Here is a 23,560-nt window from a genome sequence, read left to right as displayed (position 1 = left end):
CATAAACATAAATGCCTAAATACACAGTGTGTGCTCACCTCTGACACCTCATTCACAGAGCTTATTTAAACTGGCAGAGAAGTTCTTATTAAAAATAGAGATGCGGAATAACATCAACACTGCAAATAAAGAGCTCTAGCATATGATCACATATTTGTAGTGTACATACTCTTTATTTATAAGAAAACGCTCCAGCAACATTTGTTATTGAGCCTGGTTCAAGCAAGCCAAGAGTTCACATGTTTACTGGAATGCATTTAAACTAAAAATTGAAAGTTTAAAAGTCTGTAAGCTTAATCAATCTTACAATCTTCGAAATATGTCCACACTTTTGGTGGTTTCTCTGGGCTTGGAACTGGGAGGTTCCTGGTTTGATCAAGTTCGCCATTAAATTAGTATCAAAAACCGGGAATAACATACTTGGCCCCTTGGATTGTCTTTGTTGTAAGTTCATAGTCTTGTTGTGTGGTTATGTTATATGAAAGCTGTGAAAATGGACTCCAACTACCTTATTAATTTTGCAAAAATTTTTCCAACATGAATTTTTTCACTCAGTCAGATCTTTTGGTTCAATGTATTCTTGGAAAAAAGAGTAAGTTGACCGCGCTGCCAAGTTCCTACAACTCAGTCTACCCAACTTTAGTTAAGCTGTGATTATAGTAAACTTCACTAGGTTCAGACAAAATGGTCTTTATTCTTCTCTGTGAGCAGAAGGAAGATTAATTTCCCACTTGAAAGATTAGTTGAATACCTTGAGGGTAGCGACTCGTGCTGCTGTCTGTCAAAACGGAGGCTGAGCCGTTAACGTCTGCCTGTTTGCAATATAGCCTCAAACCACAGGCCTCCCGCAGAGACCAAGATTTCCTTCAAAATGTAGCATCCACATAGTTATTTTTCTTAGCAGATAATAATTTTGTGCTTGTTCTATGATAAGCTGGCAAGTGTGCTTCTATGCTTTTTAGAGGGACCACACCACAGTGCCCCTCAATGGGGTTTATCAATGGTTTTTCCTGGATCAGGATGTTTTATTGTTAGCTATCTGACAATCTTTCTGGTGCACAGTACTGATAACCTTCTCTCTGGGGTGACTCCCTTCTAATCTGTTTCCTTTGGGTCCTCGTGTAACTTCTGCCTGGGTGTAAAATCACATTAAGGGCTAGTTAACACTGCAGGCAGATGCTGACGTTTAAAATGTTGCTTTAATAGATTTATGTACAGGACAAGCCAACTGCAAATAGTTCAATAAAACTTTTAAGAAACAATGTTTCTGAAGTGACTTCCCAGCAAAAGCCCTTGCTCCATTTTACAATGTCACAGGATCCCCGTGAGGCAAGTCTTGTTTACTGCCTGAAATGCAATCATAAAGACTGAGGTAGAGCTTCCAATCTTCCCCACTCCCAAAACAATCTCAAACCTCCCTTTGTACCAGTTCTTTGAAACTGGAGACCACTGGAGGTTGGTCTGAGAGTTGATTTGTGAGTTGATAAGTAAAATTGACCAAATATGTAATTAATTTAGTTATTAATCAGTCAATTGTGCTGCTTAATGTTTTTGTAGAATCTTGATAGTTTTATCAGGATTCTTTAAAGAATATGATGTTTAAAAGGACAGTGTTTATTTAAAATGCAAAAGATTCATAAAGATTTTTAGGCTGTGAGTAGATAGTATTTTAATATCATATTATTAGTATATTTGAATATTTAGTAGTATTTTACCCTGTATATTCAAAAGTATAAAAACATGTGTTTACACAAGTACCTATGAATACTAATGAGGTCAAGATGAAGCCTCTACCTATGTGTTTAATCCCAGGCAATGTTTTTTGGCTCAGTGGTGAGGTAAATGAGTCTAGGATGTGTACCACATCTCTTTGCTCTCAATCACCTTCTCCTATACCGATGCATCAGAGTAGGTCCTTCCCAGGAGGCCCTTTGAGCAAATCACAAGAATTTGGCACCCTGATTAAAGCAGTAATCGAATTCAATCCTCAGACTACCTTCTCAAAATGACATTGACGCTCCTGCACAGCTCCCTGCTGGCTCGCCACAACCCTCTCACCCACAACACTTAGCATTTGTGCATGTTTTTTTGTTTTTGTCCACGTCAATGATCCAACCCCTCCCCAGGATGGTTGCTGTTAACACAGCTGAGGTGCATTAGGCCTGTGTTGTTCTTGCTCCTTACCTGGCTCCAGGCTCTGTTTGCAGTCCCTTGTGTTTTCCTTCCACTTCAGTGCTGCCGCAGACCCCTCGCAGGAGTCCAAGTGGCAGCTCTTGGAGGCTGTAATGTGCTAAATTGCCCGTGATGTTGTTCTTTCTGCAGTTTTGACGTTTGGAATGGCAGTGATTTGACAACGTGCTGTCAGATCCACTATGTATCAGTGTGGCTGATTAATTAGAAGTGACTGAGTTGGAAAGCAGAAAACACCCACCGATATTACCGCTGGTGGTGCTTTCAGACAGACAGGTAATAATAAGACTTTTATAGGGAGGCAGAAGAGACCCGAGGCTCATTGCCAGGGCTGCAGCAGATGTTACTGCTGTGTCTTGGCTTGAAGTTGAAGTTGTAACATCTTAGCTTTCATTTCTCCATCATTTAGAACACCCTGTGATAACTAAAACATCTTTACGCCTTCGTGGGTCCAAGGTTGTCAACTCAATCCATAAGTTAGCTTTAATGGGAATCGGTGACACCTTTTATTGCAGTGAGAGTGAGCAGACTCCTTGCTGATCTCTGAGCAGTCTGGGGTACCTCCCCAGCCAGATCTGCACTGTAACTCTAGAGCTTCATTGTCACGCTCCATATCACCTCACTGACCCCCGGTCCAATTATACAGCTGACCCGGGTTTGATGACATAACCTCACCGGATCGGGGTGCGATCACCTCGTGGGGTACCCTACTGCCTGTCAGGCCATGTCAGCTCACCATACTAAGCAGACACTTCCCAGAGCTGCTCCCAATGGACAGAGCAGCAATGAGGGCCTGCAGACAGAACATATTGATCTTTTTTCTGGTGTATATATAGATTTTTCTTTTTTTTTCTATCTCTCTCCTCAGTTTAAACTTTATGTAAAATAATGAAGTAGTCAGAAAATGATTTGTATTTTGATGGTTGTTTATGTTCCTGGGACAATTTTCTGTTGTTCATTTAATCAAATATAGTGAAATCTATTGGGATTCAAAACAGAATTAGACTACACTGACTTTCATTTTATAGACAAATTGCATCCTTTGTCTTCTTTTTATTGAAGAATGTTTAGTCAATACAGTGAACATAAATGTACAAAACTGCAATAGGTAATTTTATTTTACTGTATTTGTATGTTTCAAACTGCATTCCTTTGTGTCCCAAAGAAAAAAGTGCATGCATGAGGGTGTGAAATGCCAGAATTTTATTTTGCTTAGTCTATCCAATCAAGATTTCTGAAGTGACCTATATGGTTATCAAACCATCAGTAGTAACTAAATTCTAATAATTTAGCTCATCATGTGTTAATATCATAATTGGGTAGAAAATGCATATTTTTCAACATAAATGATAATACTTGACAAATTATTTTTGTAGCTTTTTTTAAGAAAAAGGACAAACTCACACTTGTTTCTTAAAATAAGATTTTTTAATATTACTTATTATCATAAAGATATATTTACACACTTTACAGAAATAGAAAATAAAAACACAAAGCTACGCATGAAAGGAAAAAAATAAAATAAGTACTCCAAGAGCTAAAGCTTATCTTTTATAAATTAGAAACCAAAAGTTCAAATATGTACACAGTATTTCAACCATTTCTGATACACTTGTTTAATTCATTTATTTATTCATTTGTTTTTGCCCAGTTCAACATCAAAACAGAGACAGGGACTGTACATTTGGCCAGGTGAGTTTGATGAGCACACCTCCAACAGGAATAAAGAGGAGGAATAATACCTTGCCGTTACGCTGCTTTTCACGTGGCCCACTAATACTGTTGAAATGCCAGGCCTGACTACAGATTTTGAGAATTGAAATGGATGGGTGTGCTGAACAAACAGGCCATGAGTATGGATGCGTGTTTTGGATAGAGGTTAGAGCTCTTTATGGGTGTGAAGTCTTGTTCGAAGCAACAGAATAATCAGATCATTCTTAGCGTCCCAACCAGTTGGTGAACATTTGTGAACTGTTGGGATTGTATTTCAGTTACTCGATCTGGTCACCACATTTTACATGCACCGTGACGAGCTAATGGAAAACAAGCAGCCAAATGGGCGTTTTCTCTTTCTGTGTCAAATATGAAAGCAGAACAGTGTCCGCTAATGAATGTCTTGCAATGAATCACAAGCGCAAAGAAGATTTTTGTGTTCTATCCTTTACTTTTATACGCCGATTAAGACCCGAGGGGAACGCATCAATCATCACAGCTCTGTTTTTTAACATACAAACAGCTTCTGGATCCCTTTTTCCCATGCAAAGGTCTGTGCTTAAACTAAAGACCTCTGAATGATTATGTGGAACGTGCGTACAAGTGCATAGGACTTATGATGGGCAGAAACACGTGATCGAGTAAGAATGAGTTTCTCATGTGAGAGAAAAAAAATAATTTATAGAAAGTGATTTGTGCTCCGTAAGAGTAATGTGTGTGTTTGCCATTTCAGTTTTGAGTCTGGACATGCTTGTTCTCTTGACGCCGCAAGCTCCATTAACCTGATGTGCTGACGGGGATGATGGCCCAGGTTTGACGGCAGAGGAGGGTGAGAAAGCTCTTTTGTGTCCACAACATATTGTGCAGCAGACTATATTTTCTACACTTTTATACGACCATACACACAAAAATAAAATACAGCTTTCCACACTCTATTGAAAAGTAGGCTTTGGACAACCAGCTAGACAAGAATCAGTCAATTTAATTGTCACAAGACACTGGAAAACCATTACATGCCAAAAAGACTTGTTTTCAGGATTTACTTTTCCAGCAGCATAATGGAATTGCAAAAGTGCAGCCTTGCATGTCCATACAGAGAGGTGTTGGAGGAAAGCCAAGTGATTGATAGGGGTCTCTGCTATAGCAAGCTTTGGATTTTGTCATATTTGTCTTTGGATGCTTGATGAAACGATAACCGTCTCCGATGGGAAGGGGGATTGGGGTCGGTTGTCGTATGTAGCAGTGACGGGCTAGTTTTTCAAGATTCAAGGCTTGAACTGAACTGAAACACTGCTCGACGGCCCTCAGCTCAGCTCTGGCGAGGATGGTGAAGATACATTCATGAACAACAGTATGGATACAGGCATTACTCTGCACCTCTAACAGACTCTTCAGATGTACTGCAACTCGGCCGACCAAACTTGGATCTTCTCTGCGTTCTGACCTACTGATCCATGAAGCAGAGCTCTAGGGAGCACTATCGTTCTGAGAAAGCGTTAATGAAATCCACATCTCTGTCTGAGAGGGTATAAAATAATCATGGCGTGACTGGAATTATTAGTATTCACAGTGCCCTAAGATTTGATACATTTTTAATCGAGGTGAGCTTGGCTGGGTGTTTTACTGATGTAGGTTTTTAGGCACTCTCTTATGAAGAGCAGATTTTGCCGTGAGGCGATGTTTGTGGATATACTCAATGACTCTCTTATTTCTTAACCACAGAGAAAACGCCGAACAGGAAATGGGGGAGGGACTCAAATGCTAATTTGCAATAACTTGCCGCAATGTCTAATTAAGCGTCGGACTTATGAGTGTAGCTAACAGTCTCATAAAAGCCTCTCATCTCAGCCTAATTTGTGTCTTGCTGAAAGGTTTGACAATGCCTAAGCCAAGGGTTGCTCATTTTTATAGATTATTACATCATAAATCGGTCGAACGCTAAGGTGGTGTGGTCATTCTATGCCAATTTGTCTTGTGAGCTCTATCGGACTTGAAAGAGATTTCAGTGATTCCAATCTAAAACCGATTAGCAATGGGGTTTAATAACCAGGCTGTGGCCACCTGTGCCAAAGAGGCTCAAACTCAAAAGGCAACTGCTCCCAATGGGGAGAAAACAATAATGGCTTGCAAAAACGTATTCTGGATATGTAGCACTTAAAAGTGGTGGATACATAAGCATGATGCTAAATGGTGTGAATACAAATAATGTGTGTTTCTTAAATAAATGCACGTAATATAGACCATACAGGCTTGTGTCACAGCACCCTGAGAAATGAACTGAAATATAACAAAAATAACAACAAAAGAATGAGAAATCATTTCCAGTATGATGTCAAATAAAGGCATAGAGTTCTGTCAAAGAATCCGGTCGAGGGGAAAATCAGATCTGTAAGGAAATTTCTTTCTTTTTTTTGGTCTAATATCTTGAAACCATGCTACCGTTGCCTTTACATTGGATGTTCAGACAAATGGCAAAATGCATACATATGGTTAGATGTTATGCTTCCCCCAAGATAAGAGGTAACATGTTTACTTTTCTTCCCCTGGCAGCACTGTGGAGTAGATTTGCTATTTGGCACTTCATTAAAAGGAGAGATGGTCCGCCGTGTGAAGCAGATCACCCTGGCCAGTTAACAGTCATGTATCTCTGCTGTAAAGCAGCGTGTGTCATGGGGAAGGAGAAGAGGGCTCAGGACGATGATCTCACGCTCATGGAAGTGGAGTGTGATTTTGATAATGAGACACTGTGGCTTTATCCTTAAGCTTCAGATGGCTGACAACTCTTAGGCTCATTGGTAGGATGATGTATAATGACCATTGGACAGCACTATGAGATGTAATCAAGCTGTTTTAAATAGATGTGCCAATGAATTATATAGTCATTCAACGTTTTTAGAGGTAATTATATAATCAGTAATTATAACTGAACCCGATAACATTGATTGCATTTACATTACAATCAGCATTCTGCATGCTTATACAATGTGCATACATTTTGGCCTCAAAACTTGATGAGTTAAACTCATTTTGTCAGGATTTTATGAGAAAACTTTTTTGATAATTCTGTTTGTGAGCAGATTGGTATGTAAATACACTCAGTGATGCCGTTATTAAGCTAACTGGCCAATTTGTGCTGTAGGTAGATGATAAATTGTGTAAGATGTAAAAAATGAATGTTGCTGACCTGGCCATAATGGGCCTGAGCATTTGTGCCGTGACTTTAGATTCCTGCCACTGTCTTCCCTCATAAACGCCATTTATAAGCCAAGAGTTGCCAACACGTAGCAATGGGACAAAGCGCTGTGGTCACCTTCACACTGGAGAGAATGGGACTAGCACACCTCGGAGAAGAAACTGACGCTTTCGGACTATAACTGTTTAGACCAGGCTCCCCACTGCTCACACATCATGCAAAGTGTGGCCATGAAAGGGCTCTAGAAAGCAAATGAGGAAAACCACAGGAGGAGAGAGACAGACAGAGAGAGACAGAATCTGATAGCTCGGGCTCAATACCCCCCACCCCCGTTTCCGGCCCACAATTCTTCGTAGAGCTGAGGGTGAGTGGCTTGTCCTGGTTTTTTTTGTGGACAGAAGAAGAGTTGCTTGAAGAACCAGCAGGTGCTATGGACATCACTCTTCAGGCTGGGCTAGCAAAGGCCCCTTGTTGCAAGGCCCCCCAAGGCAAAGGAAGAGCATAGAAATCAGAACCAAGGGGGAGGGCACTCTAAGCTGTGCCTGTGGACAAAAGAAAAGACACATGAATACGGTGCAAGCAGGAACCAACAGTGTTTTTTTGTAGTTTTACTAATTAGCACAGGTAGTGGGTACTGAACGTAACAGCTGAAAAAAGAGCAAGTAGTTACATTTTTATTCAAAAGGTTACTCAAAAATAGCAGAGTAGAATTTACATTATGGATCATAATTGTGCGTTCATTAAAAAACAACAACAACATTGGACCCCATTGACTTTCAGTGTTAAGGGTGACAGAATTTTAGTTTTAGTTTTAAAATGATAAAATTACTAACAAAATTGGTGGAAAGAGACTTTTATTCAGTATTCAAAGATATCCATAAAAATATTTCAGTCTAAGTAAACTGTATCACCAAATGTTTGTGTCCTATACTACAGTCCACTCAAAAATAAAAATTTACTTTACTTTGTGGAACACAGAAAATTATATTTTAAAGAATATTGGTATCCGTATGTTTGGTTCCCATTGGCTTCCCATTGGTATTTTCTGTCCATATAATGGAAATCAACCGACATTGGTTACCAACATTCTTTTAAAAATCTGTCAGCGTCCCAGTAATCTTTTTTTACATGTTTGGAACAACATTAGGGTGTTGCAAATGATACAATTTTAATTTTGGCTGAACTATGCCTTTAAGCTATCACACTTTTAGTTCAGCAAAATGCTAATGCAAAACTGCTTGAAATGAATTGCAGTGTCAAGTCTGTCACTTACGAGTTTCCATGATGATTAGGATTCTGCTTTTATAAACTGGTATAATTTATGCATTTAGAGTGCAGTCCTAGAATTCTGTTCTTACACTTTACTCAGAGCAAAGAATATATGTAAACCAGTGAGCTCATCTTTCAGTGTTTGTTTCATGACTTCACAATGATTTCAGATAGCTTTAGATGTCAATGAGCTTCATTCTTCCAGCACAACGGTGCCCACTGAACGATAAGAACCGTCTTTTTACTTTTTTCTCTTACACCTGCATAGTGGTGCATTTGAGTCATGTACAATGCGGCAACCCAGATTCCTATCTAAACCATGTTTTGTTTGTAGCTCATGCTTATTTGTTTGTGCGGTATGACATAATGTCAATTGAATATACCAACAACAGTGAGCTGCGGGCACTTTAAAAGAGGAACTTTGTGTCAGGCAGTTGCTTTCTAATCATCCAGTGTGCCCCTTGGTACTGAATGAGGCAGATTTCCAATTTCTAGCTCTCTGCAGTGCAGTGCCTTTGTGCTAGGAAGTCTTTGAAGAGGAGGTCCCTCAACATGTGCTGTTCCTCTTATATGTTGTGGCATCTGGATCTTGTAAAGGGTTGTTCATTCTTGTGTTGCTTGTGTTCCATTACCACAACCTTCAGTTCTCATAATCTTCAGCTGAGCTTTTCAGTTTACTTCCTAGAGAATTCACAATGAGGGAGCCTTGTCCAACATCTTGTTTAGTTGGTCTGGTCGATCATATACAGGCAAATTAAGCTCAATCAACAGCACTTGTGGCATAATGTTCATTTACCGCAAAGTTGACTTTTTTCGTCTCATGTTTAAAATCTACATAAACATTGCAGTGAGAATTTACAACTTAAGTAAATAGGGCCAATCTGTAAGTGCTAGTATCATCAGTATTTTAATGGTATAAAGATTTAAACAGTATGTGTGTTAACATGATTTCAGTGTGAAAAAATACATTTGTTTATTAACTATTTCTCTATATACAACATAACGACAGTTTACATTATGCATAGTGCCTAGAAACATTAAATGATCATAAAAATGACAAGAACAACTTTATAGCTTAAATAATGAAAAATGTGTCATTTTAAATTCTTACTATTTACTATTTTCACTTTCCTTTTTTAAAAAAAGAAAAGAAACTACAGGTTTGAACGACACAGGGGTGAGTAAATCATGACAAAATATTAATTTTCTTCCTTCAAATGTGAACTCTATGTATGCCTTTAAGGAACCTGTCAAGATAGTGTTATATATTTTTTCGTGATAGTTTTTATCAACACTTATTCATACAAGTCAGTCTAATTTCAAGTCATTCGCTTGGTGTTAACTTGTAAGGTCTTGATTCTACACTAGCAATGATTTCCTTGGTACGAAAAGATGCAGTCAGTCAAGCTTTTAGCAAAGACATCCTTCTCATCTGCAGGCAAGGTGTTGCAGTCTAATGAAAAAAGAGAGAAAGCCTTTCAAGTGCCTCCACTGTGGCCTTGTTCAGTGGTTCTCTGTCTGTTATCAGACCTTGAGGAGAGTTAATTGCCCCGGTCAGTCTGTGCCCCGTTTTAGCCATAGATGATGAAGTGTGAGGCTACGTTTCTCACACTGCACAAAATGTGAGATGCTGTACACTAGCCAGATGCAGGTCAAACACTTTAGTGAGAGTCCCATCAGGGCTATGGACTGATTTACTGTACTGTGTCATACAGTAATAATCACAGCATTTTCTCTTTAGAGATAAAATGCCCGTCAAGGAAATTAATATACATTTATATGTAAATGTATCACATTTTGGAAGTAATGAACTGTGAGTGGATTTGGAGAAAACATTTTGGGTTTGGTACCACAGGCTTGATTGGCACATTAGTCGCTTCAAATGGACTGGTTTAACAGACTGGGCTTAAAGGAATGTGGGTGAATGCGCTAAAAGACGTGAACTTTGAACCCTCGTACGGCATGAAGGGAGCTGAAGAAGGAGCCGAATGAAAGAGAAATCTTCGTCTTGTTTGGGGTTGAAGTGCTGTTTGTGGATTCTACATTGTGAGTTACTGAGCCGTTCCATTTAATGGAGCTACACAACTTCCTGCAGCTCCCCTCATTGTGCTGCCAGTATGCTGGGGATCAAAACAAGCATTGACTGCCCGACTTACTCAAAGGATCTGTGCGTTTTATTGGGTAGAATGGGAGTGCATGTATAGACCTTACTCTTCGTGTCTACTTGTGTGGATGCTAATATGGTGTTTTCTCATTCAGTTGATGGAGTTCTGTATATGAATAGGAATTGTTTGCCAAGAGGGAAAAATGTAATTCGCTATAGACTGTAAAACTGTGGTGGATTTGAGGGTTTAGGATTTCTCACTTTTTATTGCCCTCATGTCTCATGATTAACTATGCCATAAAGAGCTGACTTGTCCTTCTCGATAGATTCTGGTCTTATGAGGTTAATTTATGGTGAGACTTGTGTTGTGGCTTCCTGTAGGGACATTGTACCCTGTTCAGACATTTTAATGTGCAGAAAAGCTGCGAATGAGTCCCTATCTCTCTGCCATCCACAGATTTCTTGTTTCTAAACCACAAAACTGTGTGTCAGCATTTTAGTGCAAAGACTGTAAGTAATGTAAATGTGCTGATAGGATCTGTCAGATACAGTTCTCTTTTATTTATTGACATTGTAACTTGAATGTTTCCTTAATAGAGTCCATATTGAAAAAAGGCTTTGGTGCTACATCACTGGAAATTTCATGGAGACAATGTTTGTAGAAAGAAAAACACTTTTATTAGACAAGAAGACTAAAGTGCTTGCCTTAGGAATTGTTTATCTAGACATTAAGTTAAATATCCATTTTATGTGAAATATAAGCTGAAGCGGTTCAACTGAGATTCAGAGTATTATCTTTGGATAGGTAATTTAATTGGCATTATTAGTATAGCGGAATCATGTTGATTCGGATATTATACAACATTGACAATGTATTATATTCCGCTCTGTATGGGTTTTGTAGACCTGCTGGATGAGATTGGGATCACAAAAAGCCAGCAGTCTAAAGTTCGGTAATCTCATAAAGACATGCAGTTTTTCTGTGCCAGTAGTAATCTATAATTCATGAAAGAAGTGAATGAGCAAGCAGGTTTCTGTCAATCACCGTCTCCCTTTCCACATGTTATTCTCCAGAATTCCCAGCCTTTCTCAGTATGCACTTAACGAAACTTTAGAAATTGAGACAGGTGCTGCTTCCCTTAAGGCCTATCCAGGTCCATTTATAAATGAAAATTTTATTAGATTATTGTTTTTTATCCCTTGTATTAGTTACTCATATTCTGTTTGGCTGTTCTTTTTGCTTTCAGGCTATTCAAGCGTTGGTAATGTCAAACTGACCTTGCTCTAAAATGGCATCGCCCCTTATGGGAGAGGCGGGGTCGAGGGCGTCTCCTCCTCCAGCCAGAAGGTCTTTGGCTCCGGCCGGCTCGAGCGGAATTCTGCCGCAAAGGAGTCCTCATGCTGCCCACCTCCTCCAGCTCTTTGCTATGCTCGGTGGAGGCCATTGGACCTGTCGACAGAAAGAGGGTATGTGAATTATAAAACCTAACATAAAATATTCATAAAGATAAAAACATGTCTTTGATTAAAGTGTGTAATTTCCAAACAAACCCGCCCCCAAAATCACATCATTGGCTGAGCCGTCGATATTTTAACATAAATCATTTTTTGTGAATTTTAATTTGAGATAAGATATCACTTAGCATTTCACCTACCAAAACATCAGTAAAATTAATTATTGCAGCAAAAAACAACCAAAAATTTACAGAACGTCCCTCAGCACAGTCACACACACTGTTTACATGCAAATCTTTGAACTTCCCACATCATGTGAGAAGTGCCTGTCTCAAAAACACTGGGGAGATACTTGTCCTGGGCACGCATTTTGTCTGTGCACACTACACTGCTCAGTTGTGAGTGTGCTCAGATGTTTCCAGTCATCTCTCAATAAGTGCGAGTAGATCCTTTAAGCCCTTCTCATATCCACAGCTTGATCCACATCAGTGCGTCCCTAACCTCTCACCTCTTTAGAAAAATCAAACAAAGTCCTCCGGAGAGAGCAAACATTCTGGGAGGTTTTGGGGAGACCTTGATCTGCGCAGCACTATCTGATGTCACTGATCTCCCATTCAAGTCTTGAATTGGCTTTCTGAGAGTGTTTTGTTTGAATGCATCGTAGGGATTGGATGTCTTTCCATCAGAAAGTTCCCAGTCTTCCATAATGACAGAAGCTCGAATCAATTAGACTTGTCGTTTCCTACATTTCAGAAGGGGATGAATGGGTAAACGTGCTTAGTCAATCATCAGTTATGTTTTCCGTTTCAGGTCCACTGCTTTCCAATCCTTCATTCCTTACTATACGCATACCATGCTATCCTCTCTTCACTGAAGCGCATGTAGATTATTCATACGGTTCTTCCAAATTCATCTTTCTTTTACGTGTACGTCTTTCTATCTTAACCTTTTTATCTATGTTTTTCTTTAACTCCAAGGCATGACAAAAAAAAATGCCGCCAGAAATGTTGTAAAAAAGGAATCTTTCAGTGAGAGCTCAACAAATGCCTATCCTACAGAGTAAACAGAGAATCCCATTAACCTTTTCCCAGCAAGAACTTGAATGAGATTACTCTCATTGGGTCAAGACATTCCTAACATCTCCGTGGGGAGTGACAGACAACCTATATTAAGAAGTCTACATGGAACAGCTTTTTTGTTGGAAAATATTATTACACAAGCAATTGTTGTGAATTAAACAAAAAATGACTGTGACAATATGCGTAATATAACATCTTTTAGATATCTGGTTGTACAAATAAGTGCAATTTTCTTTTCTTCTCTTCATGACAATCTGTTTTTAATTTGCAACAAGCAGCTAACACCATATGATTTGAGTTGCTAATAATACAGCCTTGAAATTGTACAGAATGTGTAGTGACTGTAGGACGTGAGGCTAAACACGTTGCCTATAAGTCTGCTTATAAGTTAAATATCTGCAAGCTATATTTTTAAATTCCTGACAGCTCAAATTACATTTACAAGCTAATCGCCTTTAGCTGACACATTACACGTTCACAGCAGACTAATTTGCCGAACAGTGGGCTAATTCATTTGCCCCACAGAAAAACTTCATTGCATATTTCAGCGTCTCATGAAAGAAGGAAACCACGCTAAAACCCATCTTTCCACCAGGCCGGCTAATCCGAGCATTATCCTCCTGTTATTTCTCCAGAAATGAATGAAGCAAGTTTGCACACTCTGTCTGCATTCAAGTCTGTAAGGGTTTAACATGCAAAAAGGCTCCATGTGATCAGACATTTCCCCTTTAAAATACTCAGGATCAGCTTTGAGAAGTCTTTTTTGCTTTTCCAGTACCATAATCACTCAACCCAGCATATTGTTCACTTAGCGTGAGGAATAGTCTTGAAATGTCTCCGAGGGGGCCAAAAGACAATGTTTTTTGGCCAGGCAGGCAGAAGAGGCTGTAATTACACCTGGCTGAGCTGAACACAGCACATCACTGCAGCTCTTCTATCAGCGTCTGTCATGAACCTCTCCGTAATGACACAGTTATGTTGTTTCCTGCCATCACCATCTGACAGGCAGCATTTGCTGCCCGCTTAGCTTTGAGGGGAGCAAATCTCTCAGAAAACTGTCATCCTAGGCCACAAACAAGAAAAAGGCTGCTAAAAATAATCTCTGGTAGTGATGAGAACAGCGTTTATGAATTAACTCAAGACATGCGTTGGACTGATGAAAAAGGAGGTCTATTTTAAGCGCACAGAATCACTCCATTGTCTGTTTTACGACTGTTGGCTTCTTCTCAATTTGCGTAGCTCCTTGTTACTCTGCGGGCTGTATCTTTCCACACTGTGGCGAATACAAAGTGACAAGAGCAATAACCGTGGATATATTATAATAGATGGCATATGCTGATGGGATCTTCCCCTAACTTGCTGCTTGTTTACCAGACCCACTCAGGGATGAAAACGCTCTAGCCTCCTTATTGCATTAGATCTGATGATGCTGATAGTGGGCCTCCTTCTCACCGACATAATTTCTTCCAGGTTCGCCATCTAATGACAAGCAAGTCAGGAAGTAATATCCCAATAGATGTTTCTCACGATACCAAGAGTCTTGTTTGAAGACTTTGAACCCTTAAAAGGATAGTTCATCCAAAGGATAGTTCATCCAAAAATGTTACTTCTTTACTCACCACAATGGTGAGTAAAGAAGTTACATAAAGAAGTAAACTAAATCTTGTTTCTTACCTGTATGACTTTCTTTTTACTGTGGAACACAGGTGACTGGTGTTTATTTTTTTAATTATTTGTGCATACAATGAAAGACAGTGGGGTCCTGTATTGTTTTGAGTTTCAATGTATAGATAAAAACTGTTTTTCAAAATATATTATTTTCTGTTGCACTAAGGAAAGTCATAGAGGTAAGTGTAAACCCTGGCAACATTTCTAAAAATATGATCATGTTCCTGCTTGCATGTTTGAAAGTGAAATGTTCAAAAAAGTGGTGCTAAAACTGCTTTCTACATTGTATATATATTGTACATCGTATAAAGTACCACCTACGCTAAACTTAACCAATAACAAAATCAAACATGACACAAAAAAACATTTGCTGCAACAACCATGTCATTTTAGCATACTTCTGCCAGTCTTATTGCAGCTCGTGTTTTGTAGATCCTGTACCCTCTCACAGTTTGCACTTTACTAGGAGAGCTACTGAACAAGTTTACTTTTCATAAAAGACATTGTCCTGTGTGTTGAGCTCATTATATTATGTCATTGACAAAATATATTAGCTTAACAATCAGCCTGATAAAAGTGTTTCAAGGTTAAAACATACATTTTTGCAAGACCTGCCCAAAAATAGGTTGTTAATAATCTGCCCATGCAATCACAATTTTTGTAAAAATGTATGTTTTGTTTTTTTTTTATAGATACGTTTTTAATCAACCTATGTTGATTCATTTTGGTTTTGTCATTTTAGGTGTACTATCTATTTAAACTTGACTTTGGGAGTCATTTAGCCAATTAAAGATTAATAAAGTGAGAATTCTGGCAACAATGAAATTCTGACCACAGAGATTGTGGCATGACAATTTGGCTCGGGCTAATGATAAATAGCCAGATCTTGGCTATCTCATCCACTAGTACCACACTCCTTAGGTGCTATCCATTATGTTGACTTTTTAACACGACTGCCTCGCCGTGCCTAGCCTCCGCTGGACACCTTGTGTCTGATAGTGTGTCCCTGTAAATCCCAGGGCTGCCTCTTAGCCGAGAGAGTTATCCATCACCCAGCACTTTCCTGACAGGGAGAGAGAGGCCCAGGGTAGGCAACGTTTATAAAGGGCCGAGCACAATCTGATGAATGGTTTACCGAATGTCTCGGACTGGCCTAAATTTACAATACACTCCCTGTACAAACACACAACACGACAAATAAAGAACCGTGACTTCCAATAGATACAAAGTTTAGGCTAGTCGGAAGACCTTTAAGCTTGGGGCACCAGATGGATCTAATCTTTTACTCACTCCTCCAGGAAGTGAGAGATTAGATCTACTTACATGCAAAGCAGAACCAGGTGAGGAGAGGGCAACCCTTATTTATGGCTGGTTGTACTACATGCATTATCTCTGCTTATACATTTGCCCACCCATCTTCAATCATCCGAATGCAACGGCCAATCAATGTGTATTATAATTGCTTCGTCTATGCGAATCAAAACCGTCTCGCTTGGTTAGTTTGTTTGTGCAACATTATACAGGAATATTGATTTATTTGTCATTGTTTACAGAATATTCTCCTTGATGCACCCCATCTATTTATTGTGGAGACACGAATGCAGCGGTGGCTATGATGAGAGGATCGTGCCTATTTGTCTGTCAGACATCCAGCTTCACTCTCTCCACAGCGTGAGACTGCAGTCATAACAGCTCTTGTAAGGGCGTCTCCGCAAACATGCATAATGGATACCAGCAACACAGCCACATCATAAGTCAAAGGTGACACAAAGTGTTATGGAGGTTTTTCTTATCTTTTGTTTTTAATAGCAGTCTGAAGCTAATGAGGTTTTGTGTGAGGCTTTAGTGTGAGAGTCTGTGCATGTCTGAACAGAGGATCCTGTTCATACTGTAATTCAGAAGTAGAAAGTTAACAGGCCTTTAAAAGACTTTGATTGAACTTACAGCAGTTAATGTTAAGGGTGATGTTTGAACTGCTAGCTGTTATATTTATAACGTGGTTCTGGCACACATGCAGTTTTGTATGTTTGCATAGAAAGTAAAATGTATTATTTACAATTGCTAGGATGCATTTTATGAAAGAGCAACTACAGAGATGTTCACATTTTTACAAATCGAAAAATAGAATGTGAGTATTATATGTATTTATTATTAGTCAAGTCAAAAATATCTGCATTACCATTCAAAAACCTTGGGGGCTGGTAAGATTTATTTTAATGTTAAAGTCACTTATACCAACCAAGACTTCATTTGTTTATTCAAAATTACAGAAAAAGGCTAAAATTTTGCAATAAAACAACAGTTTTCTATTTTGATATAGTTAGCAATTAGTATATTCAGTTGTATAGCTTACCATTTTTTCAGGATTCTTTGATGAATAAAAGTTCAGCATTGCATTTATTTGAAATATAATTTTTTTGTAACAATGTAAAAGTATTTTCTAACTATTTTACTAATTTGCTGCATCCTTGCTGAATAAAAGTATCGTTAAAAGAAAATAAATTCCTACTGACCCCAAACTTTTAAATGGTAGTGTATGTAAATTGTTATGTAAATATATTTATAGTAGTACATTTATACAAATCAAAGGGATTTGTAAAGGTGTTTAGCTAGGTAGGTACATATTTTTATGTTTTAGAATGTCCAAACATACAAAATATATGTGTAAACGTTAGATAACTGTGTCTATAAATCCTAAAATTTGTTTGTTTGTTAGCCCATTTGTATTCTATATCTTTTTAAGTTTCATTTAAAAACAATTTGTTGCCTTGTTTTAATAATGAGCTGATTTCTGATATGCATGTCAATTTACACATGAATCCTTTTCATCTATGTCTGAAATTGCGCACGAAAAGGTGTGGCTTTTGTGCTGTGTGAGTAAACACTGCATTCTAATAATTTCCATTCAGGCCAAATAATTCCCAAAAGAATTTTGTGAATGAATGTGCATGTGCGTGACTGTCGATGCTTTGTTTTGCCTTGCATATGTGCGAGAAGAGGCGTGGAGTCCCATGGGGGTGTAACCATAGCTGACGGTGTGTGACGTCAGAGGCGTGATCCCCAGTGTCTCAGAGGACATTCATTCAATGAAACAAGAGAGAGAGAGCTCCACACTTAGCAGCTTTTTTCTTTGCCACACACGCAGGCATGCCAATTTGATGCCCGCTAAGACTATCCTTTAGCTAGTCACACTTGATCATGAGCATTATGCCTAGAATGAGACACGTTAATTAGCATGAAACCCCAGTATGAATCACTTGCCTAGCTCATAAATAAGACCCTGTTACACAAAATTTCCTAACAGTGTGCTATTATGTCCTTAAATATACTACTTCTGATATGGAAATGGAAGTTAAGGAAGCCAGTAGGACTCCCAGAGCGGCGTCTGAAATCAGCAGCCTGGCCTTTTGAAGCCTGGAGTCGCTGCGCTGCTTATCGCATGCCTACCAGTAGCACAGGGCCTTGGCATAAACTGGTACCAATCTCTAACGTGCTCTCAAACCACGTTTCCATGGCAGCCGCTGTGAAAGGCACTCACTGAGGAGCAAGAGAATGACATTGTTAGCAGGAATGGATCAGGTTTCCCAGTTTACGATTTTCAGCATAGGTCCGTTATTAGGGTGAGGTAGACAGTAAGATTTCTTAACCCTTTCCCTGTCCATCAGATCAGTCGTCATTTGCATTGTACTCCATCGCAACGGGGGCTGTTTGATATTCAGCATTGTGCTGCTGTGATAGCACGCGGCTCGCAGGAGGAAATGAAGGCGTGCATTGTGTTCTGCAACTCCGCAGAGAAACCAAATCGCAATGAAAAGTTCACAGACTTTCCCACACCTCCACGTTGAGCTCCGTTACTGAAAATAAGAGCGGCGCTCTGATAAAAGTGGCTGTAGCTTCTTGTCACCGCGCCACTCTATGATCGTTTCTGACACTCTCAGATGGTGTGCAGCCTTGCAAGCAAACTACACATGACCCAAATTAGCGCTAAGCTATAATAATGTGGTTAGAAATGGCCCGGTTCCGAATGATCAGAGAGCTGCAGGTTCAAAGCGCTACGGCTGCTGCCTTGACTGCTAATGATGTGTTGAGAGAAAGAGAAAAGATGAAAAAAAGGGGAGAAGGCTGATTAAGACTTGCTCAAGCTTTCGCACCAGCTCTTCAGACTGGTAGGGGTGAATCACTGGGTAGAGGTTACTGCAGGTTGGACCTTTAAGTACAAGAAAATCAAGAGAGCCGATCATGCAAAGCATCTTAAGTGCGATTTCTTCTGAATTGGCTTCCAGGGAAAAACAGCATGCCGTCTCAAAGAGGATTTGCCTCGGCCGTGATCGAGACCCAAATATTCTCGTCAGCAGTGATGGGCTCAAACTCAGCATGTTGGTAATCGTCAAGAAAATGCTAGCTCTTTAGCGACGGGATTCTCCGGCGGTCTATTTCTAAGGGCTCTCTAATCGGTAATGAACCACATCCACCCCTTACTATTGTGCTGTCAGCTGTGAGCCCGCATGCTTACTGTCTTTAAAGTGGATGTGTGACGATGTAGCTTCAATTCTCCTGCTTCGGGCCCAGTGCCGAGGTACTGAAAGGAGTGTCAACCGATGCATGCTGGGATATTTCCATCTGAGATCACACCAAACAATCAGTAATGAAAAGATACATATGTGTCATGTGGACGAGAACTGACTGATGGTGCGTGATTAACAGCTCAGATGTGAATGGCTGCTTGTGTTTGCGTGATGAAGTGTTTTTGTTTTAGAAAATTTGCCCTGGTTCTCACAGTAACTTTGTGGGTCAAGTTACAGGCCGTTTTTAATTACTGACAGTTCATTTACCTTTTTTGTTTATGTATGTTGGTATATCAACCACAGTGTTTAACCCGAATAAGATTAAATGTAAAGCTTCACAATCTTTGAGTAAACTCTCTGTCTGAATTGTATATGTATTTACAAAATCCGGTTCCAATTTCTCCATGCTAGTTTAACAAACAAGACTTATTCGTTCAATGTAATAGCATGTTTGGTTTCCTATGGGATATGATATCAGCTATATTGCATATACCTCATTCGTTCTATACTGAAAGACAGGAAATGATAAAGCATGCTTTGACACCTAATATCTTTCAGCTTTGAATTGTTTCTCCTGTACATTTTAAAAACTAATTTCTTACTGTATCAGATATGCAGTGTCATGAGGATGACATTCAGATGTTAAGAATACATATCGGATTAGTTCATAATTATTGCTTTATAAGCAAAAAACGTACAGAGGTGTTACATTTAATATGCATTTTCCTGTATTCAAGAGATCAGAGAACACATTGGGGCTCTGGATTGTATTGGCAGAATAATATTTAGAGCAATAAAATTCAAGGCATAACACAGATATCTTGTACCTCAAGGCTTGGAATTATGGGTAGTCCCAGTGGGGGCATCAGTAAAGTGTTCCAAAAACTCTCAAACACTTCTCATAAACAGTCCAGTCAGATTCTCACATCCGTACCGCTCAGAGCAATCAAAACCCAGCTTTGTGTTTCTGAACAGATTTAGTGCAGCAGCAGAAGCCTTAAATCAAGCTAATGGTTTGATGTGATATACTTCTGAAATAATCTGGGAAAGCTCATGATAGAAGTAAAAACAACAATGCGCTATTTTTCTGCGGTTAAATACGAACAAAACCAGGCCTGTGTGCTGCAATTGTGTTTTTCATTGCTCGCTCTTCAAATTGAGCATGAAAATAATTAAAGCACATTTATTTGCCGACCTGAAATATTTATACAGCATTTTGACTCGCTGTTCATATAAATGTCCACTCAGATCATATCTGATTAGCAACCACAATAAATGTAACGGTTAATATTTGAAAAGGGAGCCATAAATCAGGTTAATACTGCTTCCCCTGTGGACACAGCGAGACGTTTGGTGTATCTGGCTTTAATTAAAAAGTTGGGGTAAGAGAGAGATTTTGGGGGTGTTGAGGGGATATGTTTAGTGGAAGGGGCTAATGGTTCATCAGCTTGCTTGTGGGTGCAGGCGGCATGTAGCTAAACCAGATGCAGAAGTGTGTTTCTGAGAGAGAGCAGTTAGCAAGCATCCATTTGAAGCAATTTTGGCACCAGGCCCTTTATATTCCCCGCATTTGTCCACCTGCAAACTCAGGAAGACCACCAGCTGTGAAGTTTTAAAGACCTTTTAATATTTTAGTGGCAGTGTTCCTCGCCACATCAGAAGGCTGTACAATCCCTTTTTATTCTCTTTCTCCTCCATCAGCACCCTACAGGATTTCTCCTCTGCATCTGTTTAAAAGTCTGATGGTGGATGTGATCTGATTTATTCAGAGCGCTCTGAATTTCGTTATGCTGGCCTATAGAAATGACACATGTCAAGACATCTACGTCCAATGCCACTGGGGAGCTTTTCTCAAAGGTTACCCCACGTCTTTACCACATGAGTTAAAATAGAGCGTTTTTATAAAGGGCACTGTTTTATTTGTTCTGCTCTGCCAAGCCGTGTCAGAAAAAGCCAGAAAAAATAACCACTTCCACAGCTCCGGGCAGATAATTCTGAAGTATTTATAAAAGGGTGCAACAAGTTGGCAGAGAGTGCAAATGACACTTTGCTTGATCTGTTTGAAAGGGGATCATGTATTCAAAAAAAGCTATGTAACTGCGAACATTTAATATAAATTAATAATTGTTCAGAGAATTGATCAACTTCATGCCACCTTCCTGTCTTCAGTTCCAAACTTTTCAGATTTTCTGTCTTACATGAAACATTAACATTTAATTTGGAGGTATGTTTATGCAGTATTGATTTGGTGCCAAATCAAATTAAATTTAATAAAAGTAATATTCACTTGTAATCTTCTCCTGCACCACAACTTGTTTAAGACATATATGAACATATTCAAATTACAGATTTAGTCCTGAACTAGGCTTCAGAACACTTGAAATGCAGCAGAAAAGTCATTATTGTTTTTATGATTTTACTGTTACTGTTATTATAAATTAACGGTGCCTTGTGTTTGTTTTTGTAGTTTGATCACGCATCAAAAAAGCAACATGAACATCCAACATTTTCCATTTGTAGTTAGAAGCTGAAAAAAGTCATGCGAGTTTGGAAGGACGTGAGGATGAGTATATCCACATTACATCACATTAAATTCATGTTCGCAGTTTATTTGCACATCCTTCTGTGTTACAGTCTCTGACAAATTACGCTGCAGTCCTTAGCGTGAAACCATAGAGGATATCCAGGTTAGTCATAAAATAGATCTGAGTCACTGACCCTCTGTATGTGTGTGTGAGTATTTGCACGTATGTGTGTGTGTGTGCTTGCTTGTGAAAGAGAGGAACTCAGCCAAAACCCTATCATGCCTCAAAGCACCGCTGAATGATTCTCCATAATCCTGTAATGACCTTTCTGTAGCGCTCATCTCCTTCATGCTGTTCGGATACAATTATCATGTTATCACTGGACATCTGGAAAAGTTTGAATGTTTGTGTACTCTCCACGGCCCCTATAATCAAGTGCATAACCGCAAACACCTTCTTCACATTAGGTGGACGCATGGAATTATGATTTAATGCTTCCTGCATGCTGTTAGCACAGGGCCACTGGTGTTATTTCACAAAATATCCTGCTCTTTCCACTCTTTTCTTCTCCTAAAAAAAACATTGTGTGGCTGAAGATTTCCTAATGAGACCTATATTTGTTTTGCAGGGGTCTCATGCCAACCCAGGACAGACGACGAGCGACAAGCCTGCGCAAGATCTCTAAGTTTAATAGTGAAAAATAGCGTTGTTGACAGCTTGCATGAAATCGCTCTTTTCCAAAAAGCTGAGATAAAGCTCAGAGATCTGATCTTCAGATCTTCAGCCCTCACCTGGACGAAGAAGACAAACCAAGTATCTGAAATGACACCATCTCCAGACCTCTGTGCGTGCATGTGCGTGCGTGTTTGCTCCCCAGACTGTATTTTTGAAAGGATTCATCCCGTGCTTCCGTGACTTTGAAAGATGATGCGTCGATACCGGACTCGGACTGACAACTCTGAGTGTTTCCACAATATGAAGTGTTTACATACCAGACTTGAGAGTGGAAGACAGATTGCTTTCAGGGTGAATTATGAACTGCTCAATGCGCTCGAGATTCGGCCATTCTTGAGGGGAAGCCCATTACAAGGCGAGCAGATTGAGGTATGCGCAGACGAGATTAGCAGGGCCGCAGCCGTTCTGCTGGGTGACACTCAATGCATGCGGTAGCGAAGCCACTGTCGCCTGTTGCACCATGACTTCTCCTCCCCGTCCCCACCCTCTTTCAACCTGAGAAAAAGCGGTGCATAGATCAGCCCCAACGTACGGATGCCAATTTCCAACAAACTCCCAGTGTCCTGGAAAAGCGTTTGTCTGAAGATGAAAGGCTTCACACCCGCTGCCTACACACCGAGCCGCTTCCAACACCTTCCCGCGACAGCGCGCAGCTCCGGCTCCCTGCGGCTCCCTCACCTCCATCTCACGATGGAGATAATACTACTAATAACGACAAGCAGGCAGTCTGACCCGGATCAGACGTTAGCTACTGAGCCTGATCCCGTCCTTCCACACACATGCAGGGAGAGTGAAAAACGACACTCACCGTAATGCAAGGTAATTGCTTCCCATTTAGTCATGCAGAGACCAAAATAGCAGCGTCTCCGTAACAAACGTGTGTGGAAATGCAGGGCGTAAGGGGCCGTTTGATGCGCAGAGTAGCCGCTAGCCAGCACCCTTCAAACACACATGCTTCCCAGCAGTGGGACTTTAGAGAGATGCGAGCGTTTACCCAAGGGCCACAGTTGTTTTTTAACACGAGCCTGTTACCTGCATCACATCTGCAGGGTGGCCACCGGTCA

The 23,560-nt window shown here is 39.8% G+C and overlaps 1 protein-coding gene and 1 long non-coding RNA gene across 6 annotated transcripts in view; one reads left to right on the top strand and one right to left on the bottom strand.

Moving 5' to 3' along the window:
* Positions 1-7,136: 7,136 nt before the first annotated feature.
* apln (apelin) overlaps positions 7,137-23,560 on the bottom strand; it is a 17,502-nt gene continuing 1,078 nt past the window's right edge. The window contains exons 2-3 of the mRNA XM_043256880.1: positions 11,748-11,919; positions 7,137-7,638 (exon numbers count right to left, since the gene is read on the bottom strand). Coding sequence (XP_043112815.1) covers positions 7,605-7,638; positions 11,748-11,919 — 206 coding nt within the window. The 3' untranslated portion in view covers positions 7,137-7,604. The remainder of the gene's footprint in view (positions 7,639-11,747; positions 11,920-23,560) is intronic.
* The window catches only part of LOC122357470, a 24,062-nt gene continuing 12,299 nt past the window's right edge, over positions 11,798-23,560 (top strand). For 3 of the 5 annotated variants that reach the window (XR_006252484.1, XR_006252483.1, XR_006252482.1), the window contains exons 1-4: positions 11,798-11,936; positions 16,225-16,432; positions 21,704-21,923; positions 22,390-23,315. This is a non-coding gene — a long non-coding RNA (uncharacterized LOC122357470). The remainder of the gene's footprint in view (positions 11,937-16,224; positions 16,433-21,703; positions 21,924-22,389; positions 23,316-23,560) is intronic. The other 2 variants (XR_006252485.1, XR_006252486.1) reach the window with 2 other exon arrangements.

This window comes from Puntigrus tetrazona, chromosome 14 (genome assembly GCF_018831695.1).
Source record: "Puntigrus tetrazona isolate hp1 chromosome 14, ASM1883169v1, whole genome shotgun sequence".
NCBI classification, from domain to species: domain Eukaryota; kingdom Metazoa; phylum Chordata; class Actinopteri; order Cypriniformes; family Cyprinidae; genus Puntigrus; species Puntigrus tetrazona.
The sequence above is the reverse complement of the archived record's forward strand: the minus strand, read 5'-3'. Positions and strand labels throughout refer to the sequence as shown.